Raw genomic sequence first — 20,039 nt, 5'->3', positions numbered from 1 at the left:
TGCACATAGGAAAGAAAGAACACTGATTCCAAACCAGAGATGGTAAATGATGATTTAGAAGCAAAACTGGAAAAAGAAGAATCCTTCAAAAGTGTAGGTGATGTAAATTTGGATAATTTTTATCCAGCCAGTACGTCTTATGATATACACAAAAGTATGACAGACTGTGAAACATCCATACAACCAATCAAACTGTGTGAAAATCCTAGTATAGAAAGTTTTCCTGATTCTTGTGACAAAACAGATTGCAACTCTGTTCCCCCCTCTGCAGCAGCAGACAAAGAATTCAACGTGTGTCCTCTCTGTTTGCAAAAAGAAAAGACTGCCATCATCGTCCATGGAAGGACAGGTCACCAGATGTGTTGCTATCCCTGTGCCCGTCATCTAGAAAATCAAAACAAACCATGCCCTATTTGCAGGAGAACTATTCAGAGAGTTATTAGGAACTTTTACGTGTAAATTTTCGGGTTTTATAAGAAACTGCAGATAGTGCCAGAGCTTTGGTTAATTTGTCCATTAGAGTTTAAAAAAAATAATAATATAATAAAGTGAATTAATCTACAACATTCATGACTTTCTAAAACAAGTTTATCTCTAAAAGTAAACTGGTATTTGGTAAATTAGTAAAATAGTATTTGGTATAGTCATTTTCTTTCAAGCCACACCAAATATTTATAATCCATACCAATTACTAATACTAGAAAATTCTCAAATTACATATTTCAAAATGGCCATATCTTTTGTTTTGTGCAATATTTATTAAGTGAAGAATGCTTTTTTATTATTATTATTATTAAATAAGATTATTTGTCTATTTAATCAGATCTGATAAGTGTAAATCATAAGTTACATCCAGTGTATCTTTAAAATATAAATGTATTTTTGTTTACAATTAATTAAATCTTTTTATTACAAAAAATATAATTTGTCAAGTTAAATGTCACATTAAAAGTTAAAGTATATTGCAGCTGTCCAGAGTCATAATTCTGTTGGAATAATTTTTGTGTATATGGGTTAAGGACAACATTAATTCTTTGAATTATCCTAAATAAATACATTAAATGGAATTTAATAATTAAATTTTACTTGAAAATATTTTTATTACCAAAACGTTATAAATAATTTTGTTTTTAGTGGTTTGTTTTATAATAGGTGGATTTTAATCTTAACATTCCTCTCTTTTCTGTAGAAATTAATGCCCTAATGAAAGGAAGCATCTTAATGAAAACATAAATACCGTATTTCCTCGACTCCACTCTGCTATGTACACAGGGGCGAACTAAGGCCTAGGCAACCTAGGCACGTGCCTAGGGCCCGTAATTTTTGGGGCCCCAAAAATTAGGTTTTTAATTTTTTAATTTTAAAAATAGGCCCGGAATTACAATGTTGCCTAGGGCCCGCTTTAGCCTTAGTCCGCCTCTGTATGTACAGTACTACTTTCATCCAATTTTTCACAGTCCAAAACAATAAATTTGTGTTTTAGTGATGCATACTACTATCAGGAGAGCTCATTTGAATTGAAACGTTATGAGTAAATTAAAATGCATTATACTTTAATGCTACACTATAGTTACTTTATATGAAATAGCTCTTTCATGGCATCTCTGTTTTAAAAATTTTCCAAGATCACAAGATAAGAACCAATTATTTTAAAAAAAAAAATTTAATTGATTTGAAACTTGTCTCACATAGATTCGAGGAAATACGGTATGTTTACGGTCTTTTAATTTAATATATCCAATTGAAACACTATTAACTAAAATCCTTAAAAGTTATTTCAATTTTTACATTGCTACCAAATTAGTGGCAAAGGGGCTGAATCTTTTGAGGCTAAGTTTACAAACTACAACGAAATTTGCGTATATTCGATTGAAATGTTTATAGACGAGAAAAACTAGTGAATCGTGGTTTTAACTCTTCCGATAAATGGCGTGCTTGTTAAATGTGAGGTTAAGCTTCGGTCTTGGCTTGAACGTGAAATCTATTGGGGGTTTGTGACGAAGTTGGGAACGTTACTCGTTTAAACAAGTAAATAAAACATTTGTATGATTATAGTGTTTTATTTTTTCGATTACGGCTACGTGACTCTGGAGGCATTTTCCCTGGGCGGTCTTGCCCAGAAAAATGCCTCCAGAGAGGTCTTTTTATGAGAAACTGGGCCCTATTTAGGTGTTACTAACGTGAAGAAAACCCGATAAACTCCACGTATCCAGCCCATTGGCCTTGGCCAGGCGCGAACCCACCACGAACTACCAGTGTTTAGTGGTTTTATCCACTCGGCCATTGATGGGCCTATTTGATTTTGGAATGGTTATTTCCGTACTATTTAGTGATAAGCTTTATTTATTTTAATAACGAAAACTTAGACGAGAAAAAGTAAATGTAGTTTTTCTCTATTTTAGTCGTTATCAAATAGTTAGTTGTTTAAATCGCCACTCAGCTCAAAAGTTGGGTATAAAATTTTTATAACGTTCGTACTGAACGTCATAAAAATTTTATACCCAACTTTTTGATATTTTTCATGGGGAACATATATACTACAAATTTCATCGCATAAAAATCAAAAATACTTTTTTAAAAAACTGTTTAAAGATTTAGAGATTATTTTATCGCAGTGCTTTACTGGAAGATATTTAACCGCTCGGTCATTCGGCCGTCTTCGATTATCTTTAAACCTTTATCATTATCAGTATGATTTTTTTAGAAGAAACGTTAACAAGACATAATATTAGAACTAGGGTTTCTCATTTCCCGGTCTTTTGCTTGTCCCGGGATTCCGGGATAAATGTGAACTGTTTCCCCGGATCCGGGGAAATCCGGGACAAAATTAATTATTGTTAAGATATACAAAATATGAAATCAAATGATATTAAATCACTTTAAAAAACGAAAAATAATTATACGTTCTGTAACCTCCAAAATCATAATAATGCTGTGTAAGATATATATTAAAAATTACCTTTGAATTACGTAGAAATTTTCACAAATAGAAAAACTATATTAAAGCTTACTGGAAATTGCATAAAATGACGATAAAGAAAAAAAAACTGCTTTGAATTGAGTTAAAAATTAAAAAAAAAAGAACTTAGATCAAACTTCTNAAAACAATTTATTCATAATTTATAATATCGATATTTACGCCGATGACGAATGGGATAATTTCAAACTTTGCGCTATGTTTCCATTGCTTAGATGATGGCAGGATCCCAGAAGTGGAGAATTTGGTGTGGAGGAATCAGACTGAAATTGTCGCGTATCTTCTACATCGGATACTGAACCATTTTTATTCTTTTTGCTTCTAGAAAAGGCTCGACTGAACGAACTTTTAAACTGAAATTCAAAAAAAAAGTGAGGATTGTTAAATTTCGGTAATTAAGAATCAATGTTGCAATACGCATGATTTGAATGTTTATGTTCGATACAGTTTATTTACAATTTAAAAAGTACTATCATCAATAAATCAGAAAATTAAACCTATTCACAAAGCATAACTCATTCTATTCCTAGAACTTTTTCGTGTCTTTAATGCCAGTTGTTTTAAATAATAATAATAGAGTTACATGCATTAGTAATGTGAAATTGGAGTCAATCCCGAAGACATTGCCATTTATTATATTTGCTTAAGAGCAAAAACATGTTTTAAAATGTACGTAAAGTTAAGAATATGATATATATTGTATTTTTGGAATTCATGGAAACTTCTTTGAATATACTTAAGAGCAGCTGAGAGTCAAAGTGAAAGAAATTCGAGCGAAATATATAAAAGGAAACATCTTAGAAAAAGAATTATATTAGTTCTCGCGATCTTTCTTTTACGTAAAATTTGTTTTATTCTAAGGATACATTTACTAAAAAATAATATGCATGTTTAAAACTTAAAACTATTACATTTCAACTAGTTGGGTCACCAAACAAAATAATATTATGTAGCTAAAAAAGACATGGAAACTCAACAAGAGATTATATTACATCGAATAGCTTGAAATAAGCTAGAGCTAATATAGGAGGGAGAACTGAAAGGATGTGGATCGATGATCTGAAGTGGAGTGGACAAACTCTCAAGAGACTAGAAAAGAAATAGTATTATATTATAACACTAGATTAGAAAATGAACAGGGTCAAATTTTTAAAGTGCTTAAATGACTTTCAGAATCGTTATTACAGTTTCCTTAAATTGCATTTTTTTTTTCTCTCTTTTTAGTAGCCCATTTCAAATAATGAAATCGTTACAAAATGTTAATTCTGGCATTAAATTGAAAGTTACACTTGATACCGAATGATTAAATTTTACACTCACCCAGCTCTTTTTCTTCTTCTTCTTTGCTGAATTTGATTCGGCATTCTTGATTGATGTGCTAGATAGAGAATTAGCACTCGACATCGATTCCGTAGAAAATTGGCGCGATATTCTGCTCTCCTGAAGTGCTGAAATGAAACAATAATGTTTAAAATCGTAATTCATCTCTGGATCAAAATATGTTTCTGTTATATTGTTGTTGTGTTTGATATTTTAACACAAGCCGACTGACAATCGGGTAGAAACAAAGCGATAGAATAGAAATGAAAATTATTACTACATAGCCACATTACGTGAGCGGTAAACAAATGCAAAAAAAAAACAAACAACAATAAAAATAACAATTAGTTTAAATCAGATTTTTTTTCGGCTTTCATTCCGCCATTTAACATGCATAGAAAAAACTATTTAGAAACTGCTCTAAAGGCCTCCAAAGCAAATAGCTCGATGCAGAAATATGACGAATTAGCGGCCACTTCGAGGTTTGCTTTAGTGTTAGTCGACATCATACCAGTATCCTTAGTAGTGTTAAATGTGTGACGGCGAACTAAGTTAGGAACACCCGTACTTCGCTGGACTGCCTGCATGGATTGCAGGGCCATCTTTGTCAATCCGGCTTCCGCACTCTGTTTCTTCAATGCTTCAATGGTACTCCTCAACTCATTCAGTTCTGAATCCTAAAAAAAAAAAGGCATATTAAGGACAACAATTTATGATTGCTATCGCCGTAACAATAAAATAAAATGAGGATAAACGTATTTACTTTCTGTTCTGCTGTCGCTGTTAAATGTTGTAATCTTGTAGTCATATTAGAGAGCGATTGTTCGAATGCTGCTACCATGTGTGCCTAATGGAATTATCGATATTTAAATACGATACTTAATCATTAGCAATATGAAAACTGTACTTACGTTAGTGGTTAGTTGAGATGTTAAGGTAGTTACTTTTTCGTGTGCTTGTTCCAGTTCTCTCTTCAACTTTTTTATTTCGTGTGCTTGCTTCTCTTCGGCCTAATTTCATAAAATATCGGTTAAGATGGATATTAATATGCAAAATGTAATTCGATTAGAAACTCACCGTTGAATAAATAGAAGAAGTTGTGGATACTAAAGATAACGACGATCCATGAACTGAAAGGATAAGTATTGATTCTGTTTGTCTTCAGAATATTAAAATTTTATTTTATTCTAAAGAATGAAACTTACTGTCATCGTCCTTATTTCCAATTTTTGATAACAAACCACCCATATAATGAGACATCGTGTTAGAACTCCTGCTATTGGTCTGAGTTGGATTTGATGTAGTCACAGCGGGATTCATGTGAGATAATGGAAACAAACGAGCACAACCCTGAGGAAAGCATGGCTTTAATATTAAAATTTTCAAAATATATTCATTTTTTAAAGCTTTGTTTTTAAAAATTACCTGCGTTAAAGAAATGGGTGAGGTAGGTTGACTGGTATGAGAGCTGCCACTGCCGTTTCCAGAATATCCTGATAACGAAGCACTGCAACCTATTGCAGAATCTAGATCATCCGATCTCTGCAACATGGATGGATACAATTTTTCTGATTTTGTGGATCGAATCGAATTAGACCGTGACAATCTTGGAGATGAGGATAATTCTCTTTGGTGCATCATCAGGCGCGCATGTGTTAAACTATTGGCACGAGCGTGTTGTATCTGAAAATATTTCGATATAAAAATTAGTTTTAATTAAGTCAATATACACTGTATCAATGAAACTTACCTGAGCATGTACACTAGATGTTGTAGATGATAATGATTCCATGCTTTCTGCTTCTGTTAACACTCCCGAAGAATAAAGCCTGGAGGTTGGAGCAGATGCCACCGACATAGCTAGACTAGGACTGTGACGTAACCAAGCGTAATGACTAGTTGAGCTTGTAGTAGTTGTAGGTATGTCCAGACGAAGATAGTTATCACTATCTGTTGATTTCATAGAAAAGCGGGTCCTATGTTCGCCTCCTGATAAACCTGGTAGCAGCACATAATCGGATACGGAACTGGAATTATTAGATCTATTGCCATAAACTCTATCCTTCAGACCAGCAGGCGATGCTAGTAAGTAGTGTTTAGTAGGATATTTCCTTCCTAAAGAACTATACTCGCTATCAGAATGAGTCGTGACACAGAGATCATGAACTGTAGTTTGAGTATTGGCACTAACTTTTAATTTTCCTTTTATGTCCAAAGATGCTCTACTGTTAGAACATCCTGGAACCGTCCCGCATCTCTGAAACATCATAATGGATGGTGGATCGTTTGTAGTTTCTGCAGAATCACACATTCTCAAATTATCAGAACATTTCTCAAGAATTTTTTTGCAATTCGGATTCCCTATTGATAATTTTGTACTATTCGATTTCATATTGCTGCAAGGATTACTGGGATGCACAACTGTAGAGCGTTTAGTAACTGATGCCACGTTTGGCGTAGCTGCCCGTGATGACAAGACTTTTTTACCATCATTATTTTTAAGATGACCGGTATCGTTACAGATATTTTTATTACTGCGTGAGGATTTTTCATTTGGACAATCGGTTTCTGCAGCTTTATGTTTGCTTTCATCTGATTTAGATGACTTATGTCGAGATTTATGCGAGTCGCTGCTAGTATTTTTCTTAGATGAACTAGTGCTCGATCCTTTCTTTTCTCTTTTCTCGTTTTCTATTTTGCATTTTTCCGACTCGCACTTGTTTTCCAGTCTGTTTGTTTGATCGTGATGCTTCTTCCATGCAGTCGACGTGGAATTATGATGAAAGGCACTGGATTCGGTTTGCATAGAACTGTCTGTTTTCTTAATATTAGATCGATTTTTGCTTCCGCTATCATTGGTACCGTTGATGGATTTAGATCCCAAGTGATTCTTGTCGTTTGATGATGGCAGCGACAATTTGCAGGTCGTCTGTGTGTGAGGAGTACGCTTCAAGCTGTTGAATTGATTATCAGAGCTCATAGAAGAACTAGTAATATCATCGGTGCTAAATTCTGCAACAGTATCACTAATGCCGCTACTAAGTGAACTACTATCTTCGAAACTGAAAACAACAAATCTTAATTAATGTCGCTATAAATTAAAATTATATAATAATAAATATAAGTAACTATATGGCATAAATTATAGTTTCTATTTAATTAATCTTAGTCCACAATACAAAATCTATTTAATCCTATTACACGATTAATATACACTACAAAATAAGATACATTAATCTGTCGTAGTCATAATATAATGTACAGGTCTTTTCTTTTTCATTTTAGTAACGTGTAGAAACTATGTTTGAGAAAAAACACAAGCACGAATAAGTTATATAAATAAGTTTTGTTAGAGTATATCGATATCCCTAAAGATTTATAGTTGATTTATCGCTGCGATTAAAGTGCAAAGACTGTTTCTGTATAACTTTCTTGAATGTCATTTATGCTTCCACTGACGTGACCATTTATTTTTACTTTATATTATAAATAATCTACTGTTATAATTTACACGAGACCTGAAAGGTGGCTAGAGAATTAACTAAATTCTAGATGACAGTTTAAATTAATATAAACAGCATTTAGTGCTGAGAATATTTTGAATTATTTATTCAGCTTCTGAGACACTCTGCTAATTTAATTTTGGACATTCATTTTCGAACAATTGCCCTAGAGCAGAAGATTACATAGCATCGTATACCGTGCGGATTTTAGGTTAGAGTTAATTAAATATGGTAATCGAAATCGTTTTCATGCAAGCAAGTTTTTAAGCGAAAACTTTCACGCATTGCTTATTTATTTTATAAAGTAAATATATAATTTCCTTATCGTAGATAATTAAAATATTATTAACTTTTATCGTAAATAGATCAAAAGTTAAATGGGCAATTTCATTAATTTTTTTTCTTGTACTTCATTAGTTCATTGGAGCAAACAATCAAATACGGTACTTCATTAAAACTTNTAATTTGTTATACATATGTATTATCTAAGATTTTATTAAACATTTTTTTCTAAATTATTGTTTTCTTTAGTCTCCGGCCCCAATTAAAAATTATTTGTATGTATTTATATGCGAAATTATACCCCGACTTACGCGGTTACCGCTCGGTCCCACCTGTCGCGTAAGTTCAGGGTATTACTGTACAAAATTAAATAAATAAAAATAATTATAAACAAACATAACATACATGGATTAAAACGGATAGAAAATAGCTTGCCTTTTAAAATAGCGCAAAAGAAAATGATTGTTTTCTGTGTTTAGAGTTTTATAATTTATTTTAATTATAAGTTCTTAATTTGCCAGACTCAAAAATTAAAACGTAAAAATGAACAGTTATAGAAATTTGCATTCAATTCAATCATTGAGGGCGGAAATTAAACGAGAAACTATTTTCTAGATTTTACTGCGGTGAATATTAATATTCTAAGGAATATTGTTCAGCTTTATTTGAATTCATTACAGATGGTGTTTATTACGAGAAATTTATCACAGTTTAAGATTTGTAATAATACAAATGAAACCAGAACTGTTGCTGCTCTCACACAGACGAGTTCATTTTCAAGTTCGCTCAGAGCAAGATCACAAGTCGATTCGCATCAAATGCTTTTCTTTAAATTTTACTTAATGATATATATACATAGCTTTAAATGCAATTTTAAGTCTAAGACATTTCAGATACCAAAGCTATATTCAGTTTATATTTCCAAAAATAAAAGCTTTATAATTTGGAGTGGTTTAGGCTATAACGTTGTTGATCATCATCATCATCAATTAGAACATCTTATCACCTTTTCCACCCTTCTGATGTTTCATTCGTTATTAGAATGGCCCCCCTCTTTGCTTCAGAAAAATTATATTTTCTACCACATTCACTTCCAAATCTTGTATCGCCTACGCTTATAGAAGTAAACTTCGTGTTTCAATTTTATTGCTTATGAAATTATTCTTTTACGATCGAATTTAATTTACCTGACAGCTGTTGCTTGTCGCTGCATTTTAAAACGCAGTTAGCAAGGCCGCCTTCAATTACTATGCAGAAGTTGAACTACTTGGGGATGTATTCGATAATCTTCTTTATCATCTTTGCCACCCTTCTGGCACTCGTTTCTTCTTATCCCGATGGTAAGTTTCTTTATTTTTTTAAGTATTCTCGTGACAATTATTATTCTTACAGTAAATAATTTGTTTAGATGTGCTCCCCTATCAATATGGAACACCAGAAAATGTGCGAGAGTAAGTTGTTTCTTTTGTTTAATTTTTAAATGTTTAATACAACATAATGACTTTTTCTTTAAATTATTAAAGCAAATATTCCGGAAGTTCGAGTAACATTCTGTACGCTTTGTGGCAAGAGGTTTTTAACACGAACGAAATGAATAGTTTGAGATCGATTTCCAATCCGAAAGATTTCTTGATCAGAATGCTGAGTTTGTTCGTTTCTCGTCTGTTTTTAAATCTTCAATCGATCACTCTTAATTTTTTGTTTATGCTGTGAAGAGGAAGAAGAAAACTTCCAGAAAATTCAGCGTTTTGTTTCGAATTCGGTTTTGTAAAATCGCCGAGCAGCGATTATGCTATAGCCACGACGATACTTGCCAATGGCGATTGTACATCGTGATTTGCGTTGTTTTTTATCGAAGTAGGTGAATATATTTTAAAATATATAATTTTGGTTTGAGAATTTGTTCGAGTATCTCCCCCGTTTGTTAGATCGAATGGATTCGAAGAGGAGATGATATTTTTTTTTTAATCTTTAAAGAACTTTATTAATCGGGGATGGTAAAGGGTTTATATACAGTATATATATTAATTAAATATATTTGTATGCAAATATTTATTTCGTACGGTTAATTATACTTAGCTATAATTTACTTGTACTAATTTAAATAGATAATAGTAATGGGTTTAAACGGATTCCGTGATAAAATGCACTGACAATTACAGTTAATGTAATTATTTTGTGCTCAAGCTTCATTACCCAGAAGTTTGGATTGGTGGGTGAATCACCCACCAATCCAAAATTGGGTTGTATACGATAATTATATGTAAAAGTCACTGAGTTAAATACGGGAGAATCGCAAATTTGTAAACGGGTTTTGGAATTTATGTTGGTTAACGGCAATAAAATTTTTGGTGAATGTACTGAAATTACTATATTACTGTTATACTTATGTATAGAGTAGAGCCTATAAAAATATATCAATTTGAAATAATTATATATAAAGTATTTCTTTAAATGATTTTGTCAGACTTATGTAATTTTCATATGTGTACATTATTTTGTGAATATAAAAAATGTAACGTATTGTTTTAAGAAAAATGCATGAAGATGAATATTTTTCTTTAGGAAATTGATAAAATGAATATGATGCAATTATTGTGTTCGGTTAGGTTCAGTTAAATAAATTCTGTTTATTCGTAAAACATCGTATTTATTTACAAATTTATACACATCAAAGACACATCATCACAGATTACTTTCAAAAAACGTGAATTTCACTATACGAAAGAAAAAAATACATATGTTTGTGTATGAAAAGCAACTGATATCGCTTGTCCAAATTCTTTGGTGTCTTAGTAAATAGCAAGTGCAAATATAAAATCATATTTTTATATACCGTTATATATATAGTATTATACAATCTGCGTTAATTATAAATACTAGTCTCCTATATCAAAAACGTTACATGTATCAAAAGTGGCAATGACTAAGTACAGTATTATTTAAATAATTTGCATTGTTTGAAAAAAGTTTCTCTTCGTAAGAATAAACTGTGCACAAAATTGCATTTCAAAATATACATGAATACAAAAGTATAAATTCTTTTTTATCAAAACTTTTTTTTAAGATCACGGAATGTCGAGGCAGCTCGTGCTCAGGGATAATGGTATAATTATCCGGCCGAAACTCGCCTCAATGTTCATACAAACGATATACAAAAAAAGGCAACTCCACAGCACCATATGTAAGCATATCGTGTTTAAAATATCGACACTAGCAGCCATTTAATATAAAATATTCGCTCCCGACAACATTGCTCAAAAAGCCATAGTTATGAAAAAATATAACTTAAGAACATGCCAAATATTAACTCTCCCCATTGCAGGGAGAGGAGGCAAGCGTTTTCGTCTGCAATGCACCTCAATGGTATGGAAGCTCTTATGAGATATGTTTTTTTTTCTTTAATACTGTTGGGTAGAAGGCACTATAGCGTGGATTCCAATCCACCGCTGATCAGTTCTTCCTTGTGGATTTTGTTGTCTAATCTCGTGCATTCGTTGTCGTTGGAAAGAGGACTAGAGTATGTGGCGGCTTCTTGCAGGCGCATCAGCATGTTCAGCTGTAACACATTTTGTTTTTTGTTACAAATTTATCTCCCGAAGTGTTACATTACACAAAAACTGTTCTGGTAGAACCTACCAAGGGATCGCCCTCCACTTCGCTGGGGTTCGAATGCAGATGCTTGTTACCTAAACCTGATCCTAGATGACTATCGTAACCGACATCTTCCGGCCTTAATCGCAATAGTTGTGGCCATTCTCCGGCCGAGGGAGGCGGCCACGGATAGGTCATGTGGACCCAGTCTGCAGGATCCTCCCAGGGTGCTCTTCTTCCGTAAAGCTAAATCGAATTACAGTGTTACTAATATTCCCATAAAACGTTAATTTTTCTGAAAGAGAAGCTTACCTGTAAACCTTCGCGCACCGCTTCTAAGAGATACGGAACAATGCTATAATTCCATAGGTCGGTGAACCATACCTGAGAATTTGAAATGTCGATGGGACAGGAGAGGAACAACCGCGGACCTAAACATTGCAAATTTATTAGCGTGTTGTATTCTACAGATTTAAATGATTATTGCTTTGCTTTTTTGTATTCATATATTTGTTTAAAATGTCTTACAAATTTTTCTGTTTAGTTTAGCTATTATTAAAATTTCTGGAAAACTTCTAAACAAAAACTAAAAAGAAGAAATAATTACCTATTGTAACATCGGAGGAACTATGAGTTTCTAAGAATTTGTTGAGGTGTTGCCAAACTTTAGGCATCCACTCAATAATTTTCGTCAAATCTTCGTTAGTTTTTCCTTTTTGTACTTCCTCTTCTATCAATCTCTTGCGAAGATATCGTCCTAGGAAACCCTTAACTGGTTCCATGTGATTGGCACATAACACCCACCTAAAGAAAGAATATATTTTATTTTTAATTCAAAAAAAATACTCAAAGAACTTAAGTAATTCTCTCAAAATGTACCTAAAATTATGATGCAGTTGAAGATTTGTTGTTGAGCAAGTCGCTTGATTCATTGTTCCAATTATATATGGGCTAAGTAAAATATTTAAAATTTTAAAAACCAAAATAAAAAGAATATAAAATTAGTTTTAAAACAAAGTAATTTATTCGTCACAAAATTTTATGCTTACCATTTCTGGTATTTGGCACTTAAAAACCCATTGAAAACTTCGGCTAATGATCCGACATGATGCAAATTGTCCAAGATAATCACAGATGGAAGATCACCAGCATTACTATACGAAGAAAAAGAGGCATGAAACGATTTAACAATTGATAATCGATTTGAGTTAACTTCCTTCATCTACTTACCTGCTCTCACATTGTTCAGCTATATTCGATAAATACTGTCTTAATTCTTTAGCCGATTTATGATCCACACTGAAGGTAGCAACTGCGCCGGCAGTCATTTCTTTGCCATTTCTAGAATGAAAATGTTTTAACCACGTAAATTAAACTGCAATATATTTAACTTTTAAAAACGTAGCTTAAAGAACTTACTTAAGAACCAAATATTCGGCTAGTTTTTGAGCAATGTAAGTTTTTCCTGTACCACTAGGACCACAAAGTATTATCCTGCGATGATCCGTTAACAATGAAACGTAACGGTGTACTATCAATTTTGGAATAAGCATTTCAAATACCAAAGCATCGACTGAATTCTGTTTGGCCCCTATTGGAAGGAAGCATTTCGTATATTTTATTTTTATATAAGATTTATAAATTAATAATATATACTATCTTAAAAAGAATTACCTTTTAAAACAATGTGAATTTGTGCATTATCTCCCACGAAGTAACCGCAAGGTAATAGTTCAGGTAAGTTATTATCTGCAAATTAATTTTAAACAGTCATAATTATGTCCCGAATATTATAATTATATTTAATTAAATGTATATAATTATTAATAATGCGTATCCAAATAATAAACACTTAAGAGTTAGTATATGCTTACTAAACCGTTCTTTCGTACTGTTTACCAGATAGAACTTATTAGTAGGTAGACGTGAACGTCCATTCGTCCTGTAATAAAAGACTACGTTACAGGCGATGTACTATTCTAGCTAAATGCTGCTCACACTATTACAGAATCTCCTCCAAATTCACGTTTGAAAAATATCTCAGGTTCTATTCTAAGATCGTGCCAATAATAACAACCATCGGGACCAATTGATTTAGGTTAATTTTTTTTCTTCGCTGTATACAAATTCTAGATCGACGAATGACTTCTGCCATTCATCGGCCCAGAACATTCTGCTGTCCAATTTTTCTCTTTTTTTTGTGTTTTTATTAATTTAAACCAATATACTGTAACTTTTTTAAAACATGTAATTGATTTGGACATATTTAAGTTAGGATTTAATGATTGTTGAGTACAAGATGGTTGTTTTTGTCTTACTTTCTTTAAGAACTACACGTTTATAGCCTGGAGAAAAATTTTTCGGGTCTTTTAAATTTATGTAGTGTTGTATAAGCATTTGAGAACGATCTAGCCGAAGGGCTGTAAATCTGGTAGACAAATCATTATTGTCTAAATCATCAATTTGCCCTTTGGGGTCATCATTCATTAATTGCGTGTACATCATCGTGAACAATGATGTGCTTGAGAAAAGCACATCATTTGTCACGGTGGAGTATAAAGGAAGCTGTATATTGTCTACGTGGATTCTTTTTAGTTATATAGTGCCAAACGAATTCGTTCTTATAAGTGTACTTACTAATCATGGGAATAAAACTATCAGAAAATATTTGTAGAACTTTAGTTATTTCAATGACAGGAAGTTCACGGACTATCATATGCGTATTAAAAGGGAAGAGTTTGCCATACTGGCGTAACCATGGAGGGTTTTAGGTTTCGGGTCCCCATTCATAATGAAAAAGTTAATAATACAAAAAGCTAAAATAATTTAATTGTGGAGTTAACTAACGACATGGTAATTTACGTATATTAGTTATAATCCATTATGTACTGTACAGTAATACCCCGAACTTACGCGATAGGTGGGACCGAGCGATAACCGCGTAAGTCGAATTCGCGTAAGTCGGGGTATAATTTCTCAATGTGTGTAAAATCCAAGTGGGATGTATGTAAGCTAATAAATGTTCTCGTTAATCTTATCTCGTCTTTTGATTCGTTCTTTGTTACAAGAAATCATCACATAGTCTCTCGAGTCTCCGTAGATATAACAAACACAGAAATAAATAACACAAAATAAATTGTAGCTATGTATCGATTCCGCACGACACGTCCGAACATGTAAGTTGAACAATAGTGTGGAAAGAATTATTAATCAAGAGTTGCGTGGCGCTCAAACAAAAGACGAATCGACGAGATTTGAAAATCGCGTAACTCCGAGTTCGCGTAAGTCGAGGTATCACTGTACGTAAAAGCGAAAATTTATTAAAATGTTGATGACTCATATTAAATTTTAACTTGATCCAGGACTGCAGCATTGTGGGCCTGGTAGAACCCACAATGGGATTGATTAAACAATCTCTCTTTGTGCCCACAGGATAGAATTAAAAATAAAAAAAACCGACTGTCTTTCGATGGATGATCTCTGTTTTCTCCTAAATACTGCCCTGCCAACGTAAACTAGCATATGGACATCTTACCAATAAGAAAATAGAGGAAGTTATCTACAGCCTCATCTATCATTTCACCGTCTTTAGGGCGTACCTTGTTTTGCATTTTGCATTGTTTTGTACTTTTGTTTTTTCTTATATACTTGTTGTAATTTGTATCTAGTTATATATATATTGATATTTTATTTATTTATTTATTTAATATATTTTCCCCCTTCCTTCTCGCTATCTATTCTGTACTACTTTTGCAACTGCAATTCTATGTTGTAAATTTGTCATGATGTTTTGTGTAGGTCTATGTTATATATCTATTACCCATTAACGATTAGCAGAACAGGGCGTGTCTTTTTCTTGTGGGTGAACCTTTATACTTCTTTATGATTAAATAATAATAATAATAGTTATTATTTCCTCTATTTTAAAGAATTTAAAAGCAGAGCAGAATCTAGAAAATAGATCTGTGTTCCTTTAGATTTATAACATTATCATATTGAAATAAAATATATTTTTAAATGTCTGAAGGTATTTTTTAAAACATTATTGGAAGCTGCCAAGTAACATTTAACTAAAAGTGACAGATACTCTTGCAGGAACTGCTCTCTACGGTCCCCTTTTACATTGTATCTAGTTACGTTATTGGTTTTCTAAAAGTACATCATTGTACATAAAAGTGGGAGGGAATCAGAAGTGGCTCTAAAACTGTAAAGGACTGTCTTTCTCACAATCCGTTAATGTTTAAGCATGTTCCTTTACAATGAACTTTTAAGTAGTGAATTTCAAATCTTTAGTAAGATATAAATAGAAAAACTGTTAATGTTATCATCAATGAATATTTTACCTTCGAAAATAATAGCTTTAGCAAAAATACTTAAAGTTATGCCTGAATCTATCATAGTTGAACGTATTTTTCTTTAATAAAACGTTCCATTACTGGTTTTGTTGTGTGTTTTTCTTTATTTTTCTGTCATTTTCTTTAATATATTTTTCTCTCTTTAAAATTAAAAATTCAGTCATTATACGTTATTAAATGCGTTTATTAACTATAGAAATATAATTTTTTTTCTTGATATAATAGATATTTTTTTAAAAAAACAAAAACATGATTTTGAGTTTAAACTTGCATTCAAAAAGGATTTTGTTAAATTGGAATAACTGTATTACAGAAGAGAGTATGATTTAATATTATATTTTTTGAATTTTTCCAATATAAAATGGTGATTATGACTACATTAATCTAAGAATAAATGAGGAAGTAAACTCATTACAAAGAAAAAGTTTTAAAATGTTTAAGCCTATATATTTTTACATCTATAATAAATATGAGAGAATCACATTCATTGATAAATTTGGTAATACCTCACCTCGAAATGTTTAATCATAGTCTAATAAAGATAGTGGCATGGAACATTATTAGTTGTAAACGTGAAAAAAATAAGATATGGCAAGATGACGTTTGCCTGTTTGAGTAATAGAACACTTTTTATTCATTATATTTCCTCGATTAAACTCTGTAATGTATATATATATATATATATAGAGAGAGAGAGAGGAGAGAGTCATTATCATTTACAACAAATAGCGTACATAAATTCCCATTATTTGTTCTAGCAGTGTAAACTATAGTCTGATAAACTAAATAGAAGTATGCATCAGACTAAGATCAATGATGTACGGTACATTTAACTACGATGTAATATTTGAAAATATATAATAATAGCGAATTACTTGCTAAATTAAACAAATAAAGCATTCTCCTAATATCCACTTACCTTTTGATCTAGTAATTTCTCCGATATGATAACTATGGATGCTTTCTGAACTTAAACCAAGAGTAGATACGGGATCGATTTGGAAAATATATTCCTGGGGTAAAATATATTAGAATAATTAAATGTTTTTTTTTCATATTTTAGTAAGTATCATTACTTTGGAATATAAAAATTTAATACATACTTTAAATGCCTGTTTGACCATACTGTCAAGGAGATCCCATTTGGTTTTATTGCTGACAAATATTGATCCAATTAAAGTTTCCTTCAAAAGAACAAAATATTCAACTCAGTCAAAGTTAAATATTTTAATCAGTCTTTCCAATAAATAAAAGCAAAACCGGCCATTTAACTTCAAAAAATTTCTCAAACAATTAGTATTTCCTTTTGTTGTGTGCATGAGTAAACGTAAGTAAATACGTGTATCATACATTTGTTTTAAACGCATACCTAACACAGATTAATCATGCTTTTGGATATGATTATTACTTTTGTGATATTTTGTTACTTCTATTTTTAATCTGCACTGGAGTCAAAGAAGTTTTCTTACCTTAGTATGACTAATATATTTTACGTAATCACCGTGACTTCCCAGAAATACCGAGATGGTTATCCTCTTCCCATCGTGGTTATCTTTAGTTTGCAGATCTGTTAGAAATTTTGACAGTTAAAATCTTGCAGAATTCAACATAAAATACATCTTATATAAAGTATCTATCACGATATAATTTTACCTATAATGGAAGGATCGATTTGACCAGATAATCTCTTCTCGATGTTTTCTGCATTGTTTTCTAACGAACCTTGGGAAGATGCTAGAGATTTAGAAGACACTATCTGCTGTAATCTGTCATTGTCCTGCTTTAGATTCATCATCTCGGCCTAAATTGAACGAATCAAATTATTGTTATCGATTGCTTTTAATCTTTAAACTAAGTCATCAGTCACTTACTCTCATTTTGTTGACTGTGTCTTTAAGACCTTCTAACTGATGGGCCGAGGTCAGGGCTTCCAATCGTATATCCGTCAATACTAGATCTTTCTCGCGCAATTGTTTTTTAAGCTCCACCACAATTTCAGGAGCCGGCTCGTCATCTTTATCATAAATTCTGAGAAAAATAAAATTCTTTTATTTATAAAGCGTGTTAAAAAAAAAACAATTCATTCATAATTTATAATATCGATATTTACGCCGATGACGAATGGGATAATTTCAAACTTTGCGCTATGTTTCCATTGCTTAGATGATGGCAGGATCCCAGAAGTGGAGAATTTGGTGTGGAGGAATCAGACTGAAATTGTCGCGTATCTTCTACATCGGATACTGAACCATTTTTATTCTTTTTGCTTCTAGAAAAGGCTCGACTGAACGAACTTTTAAACTGAAATTCAAAAAAAAAGTGAGGATTGTTAAATTTCGGTAATTAAGAATCAATGTTGCAATACGCATGATTTGAATGTTTATGTTCGATACAGTTTATTTACAATTTAAAAAGTACTATCATCAATAAATCAGAAAATTAAACCTATTCACAAAGCATAACTCATTCTATTCCTAGAACTTTTTCGTGTCTTTAATGCCAGTTGTTTTAAATAATAATAATAGAGTTACATGCATTAGTAATGTGAAATTGGAGTCAATCCCGAAGACATTGCCATTTATTATATTTGCTTAAGAGCAAAAACATGTTTTAAAATGTACGTAAAGTTAAGAATATGATATATATTGTATTTTTGGAATTCATGGAAACTTCTTTGAATATACTTAAGAGCAGCTGAGAGTCAAAGTGAAAGAAATTCGAGCGAAATATATAAAAGGAAACATCTTAGAAAAAGAATTATATTAGTTCTCGCGATCTTTCTTTTACGTAAAATTTGTTTTATTCTAAGGATACATTTACTAAAAAATAATATGCATGTTTAAAACTTAAAACTATTACATTTCAACTAGTTGGGTCACCAAACAAAATAATATTATGTAGCTAAAAAAGACATGGAAACTCAACAAGAGATTATATTACATCGAATAGCTTGAAATAAGCTAGAGCTAATATAGGAGGGAGAACTGAAAGGATGTGGATCGATGATCTGAAGTGGAGTGGACAAACTCTCAAGAGACTAGAAAAGAAATAGTATTATATTATAACACTAGATTAGAAAATGAACAGGGTCAAATTTTTAAAGTGCTTAAATGACTTTCAGAATCGTTATTACAGTTTCCTTAAATTGCATTTTTTTTTTCTCTCTTTTTAGTAGCCCATTTCAAATAATGAAATCGTTACAAAATGTTAATTCTGGCATTAAATTGAAAGTTACACTTGATACCGAATGATTAAATTTTACACTCACCCAGCTCTTTTTCTTCTTCTTCTTTGCTGAATTTGATTCGGCATTCTTGATTGATGTGCTAGATAGAGAATTAGCACTCGACATCGATTCCGTAGAAAATTGGCGCGATATTCTGCTCTCCTGAAGTGCTGAAATGAAACAATAATGTTTAAAATCGTAATTCATCTCTGGATCAAAATATGTTTCTGTTATATTGTTGTTGTGTTTGATATTTTAACACAAGCCGACTGACAATCGGGTAGAAACAAAGCGATAGAATAGAAATGAAAATTATTACTACATAGCCACATTACGTGAGCGGTAAACAAATGCAAAAAAAAAACAAACAACAATAAAAATAACAATTAGTTTAAATCAGATTTTTTTTCGGCTTTCATTCCGCCATTTAACATGCATAGAAAAAACTATTTAGAAACTGCTCTAAAGGCCTCCAAAGCAAATAGCTCGATGCAGAAATATGACGAATTAGCGGCCACTTCGAGGTTTGCTTTAGTGTTAGTCGACATCATACCAGTATCCTTAGTAGTGTTAAATGTGTGACGGCGAACTAAGTTAGGAACACCCGTACTTCGCTGGACTGCCTGCATGGATTGCAGGGCCATCTTTGTCAATCCGGCTTCCGCACTCTGTTTCTTCAATGCTTCAATGGTACTCCTCAACTCATTCAGTTCTGAATCCTAAAAAAAAAAAGGCATATTAAGGACAACAATNACTGTAATTGAACTATAATGTAATCAATC

The 20,039-nt window shown here is 32.0% G+C and overlaps 3 protein-coding genes and 1 long non-coding RNA gene across 5 annotated transcripts in view; 2 read left to right on the top strand and 2 right to left on the bottom strand.

Annotated features, from left to right (window-relative positions):
* Positions 1-1,057, top strand: part of LOC111637161 (E3 ubiquitin-protein ligase Mdm2-like) — a 53,779-nt gene extending 52,722 nt beyond the window's left edge. Inside the window, exon 13 of the mRNA XM_023382585.1 lies at positions 10-1,057. Coding sequence (XP_023238353.1) covers positions 10-459 — 450 coding nt within the window. The 3' untranslated portion in view covers positions 460-1,057. The remainder of the gene's footprint in view (positions 1-9) is intronic.
* Positions 1,058-4,437: 3,380 nt separating this feature from the next.
* The window catches only part of LOC111637151 (neuron navigator 3-like), a 64,291-nt gene continuing 48,689 nt past the window's right edge, over positions 4,438-20,039 (bottom strand). Inside the window, exons 13-19 of the mRNA XM_023382572.1 lie at positions 6,048-6,506; positions 5,723-5,980; positions 5,503-5,647; positions 5,375-5,427; positions 5,209-5,307; positions 5,061-5,144; positions 4,438-4,974 (exon numbers count right to left, since the gene is read on the bottom strand). Coding sequence (XP_023238340.1) covers positions 4,702-4,974; positions 5,061-5,144; positions 5,209-5,307; positions 5,375-5,427; positions 5,503-5,647; positions 5,723-5,980; positions 6,048-6,506 — 1,371 coding nt within the window. The 3' untranslated portion in view covers positions 4,438-4,701. The remainder of the gene's footprint in view (positions 4,975-5,060; positions 5,145-5,208; positions 5,308-5,374; positions 5,428-5,502; positions 5,648-5,722; positions 5,981-6,047; positions 6,507-20,039) is intronic.
* On the top strand, positions 8,960-10,554 carry LOC111637153. Its single transcript, XR_002758645.1, has 3 exons — positions 8,960-9,422; positions 9,491-9,533; positions 9,606-10,554. It is a non-coding gene; the product is annotated as an uncharacterized LOC111637153 (long non-coding RNA).
* LOC111637152 (neuron navigator 2-like) lies at positions 10,712-19,974 on the bottom strand. 2 transcript variants are annotated; one of them, XM_023382573.1, is made up of 17 exons: positions 19,811-19,974; positions 19,300-19,427; positions 18,142-18,332; positions 17,903-18,059; positions 17,685-17,832; positions 17,501-17,598; positions 17,135-17,215; positions 16,951-17,044; positions 13,351-13,425; positions 13,096-13,267; positions 12,907-13,017; positions 12,726-12,830; positions 12,556-12,636; positions 12,284-12,480; positions 11,989-12,107; positions 11,722-11,922; positions 10,712-11,641 (listed from the first exon to the last, which is right to left on the bottom strand). In XM_023382573.1, the coding sequence occupies exons 1-17, from the start codon at positions 19,899-19,901 to the stop codon at positions 11,507-11,509; spliced, it is 2,184 nt and encodes a 727-aa protein (XP_023238341.1). In that variant the 5' UTR covers positions 19,902-19,974; the 3' UTR covers positions 10,712-11,506. The 2 variants fall into 2 exon arrangements, with proteins under 2 accessions (XP_023238341.1, XP_023238342.1); XM_023382574.1 differs by having other exon boundaries at positions 12,556-12,627.

This window comes from Centruroides sculpturatus, unplaced genomic scaffold, assembly GCF_000671375.1.
Source record: "Centruroides sculpturatus isolate CEXI.00-Female unplaced genomic scaffold, Cexi_2.0 scaffold1026, whole genome shotgun sequence".
Taxonomy (NCBI): domain Eukaryota; kingdom Metazoa; phylum Arthropoda; class Arachnida; order Scorpiones; family Buthidae; genus Centruroides; species Centruroides sculpturatus.
Note: the sequence above shows the minus strand (reverse complement) of the source record. Positions and strands in the feature narration are given on the sequence as shown.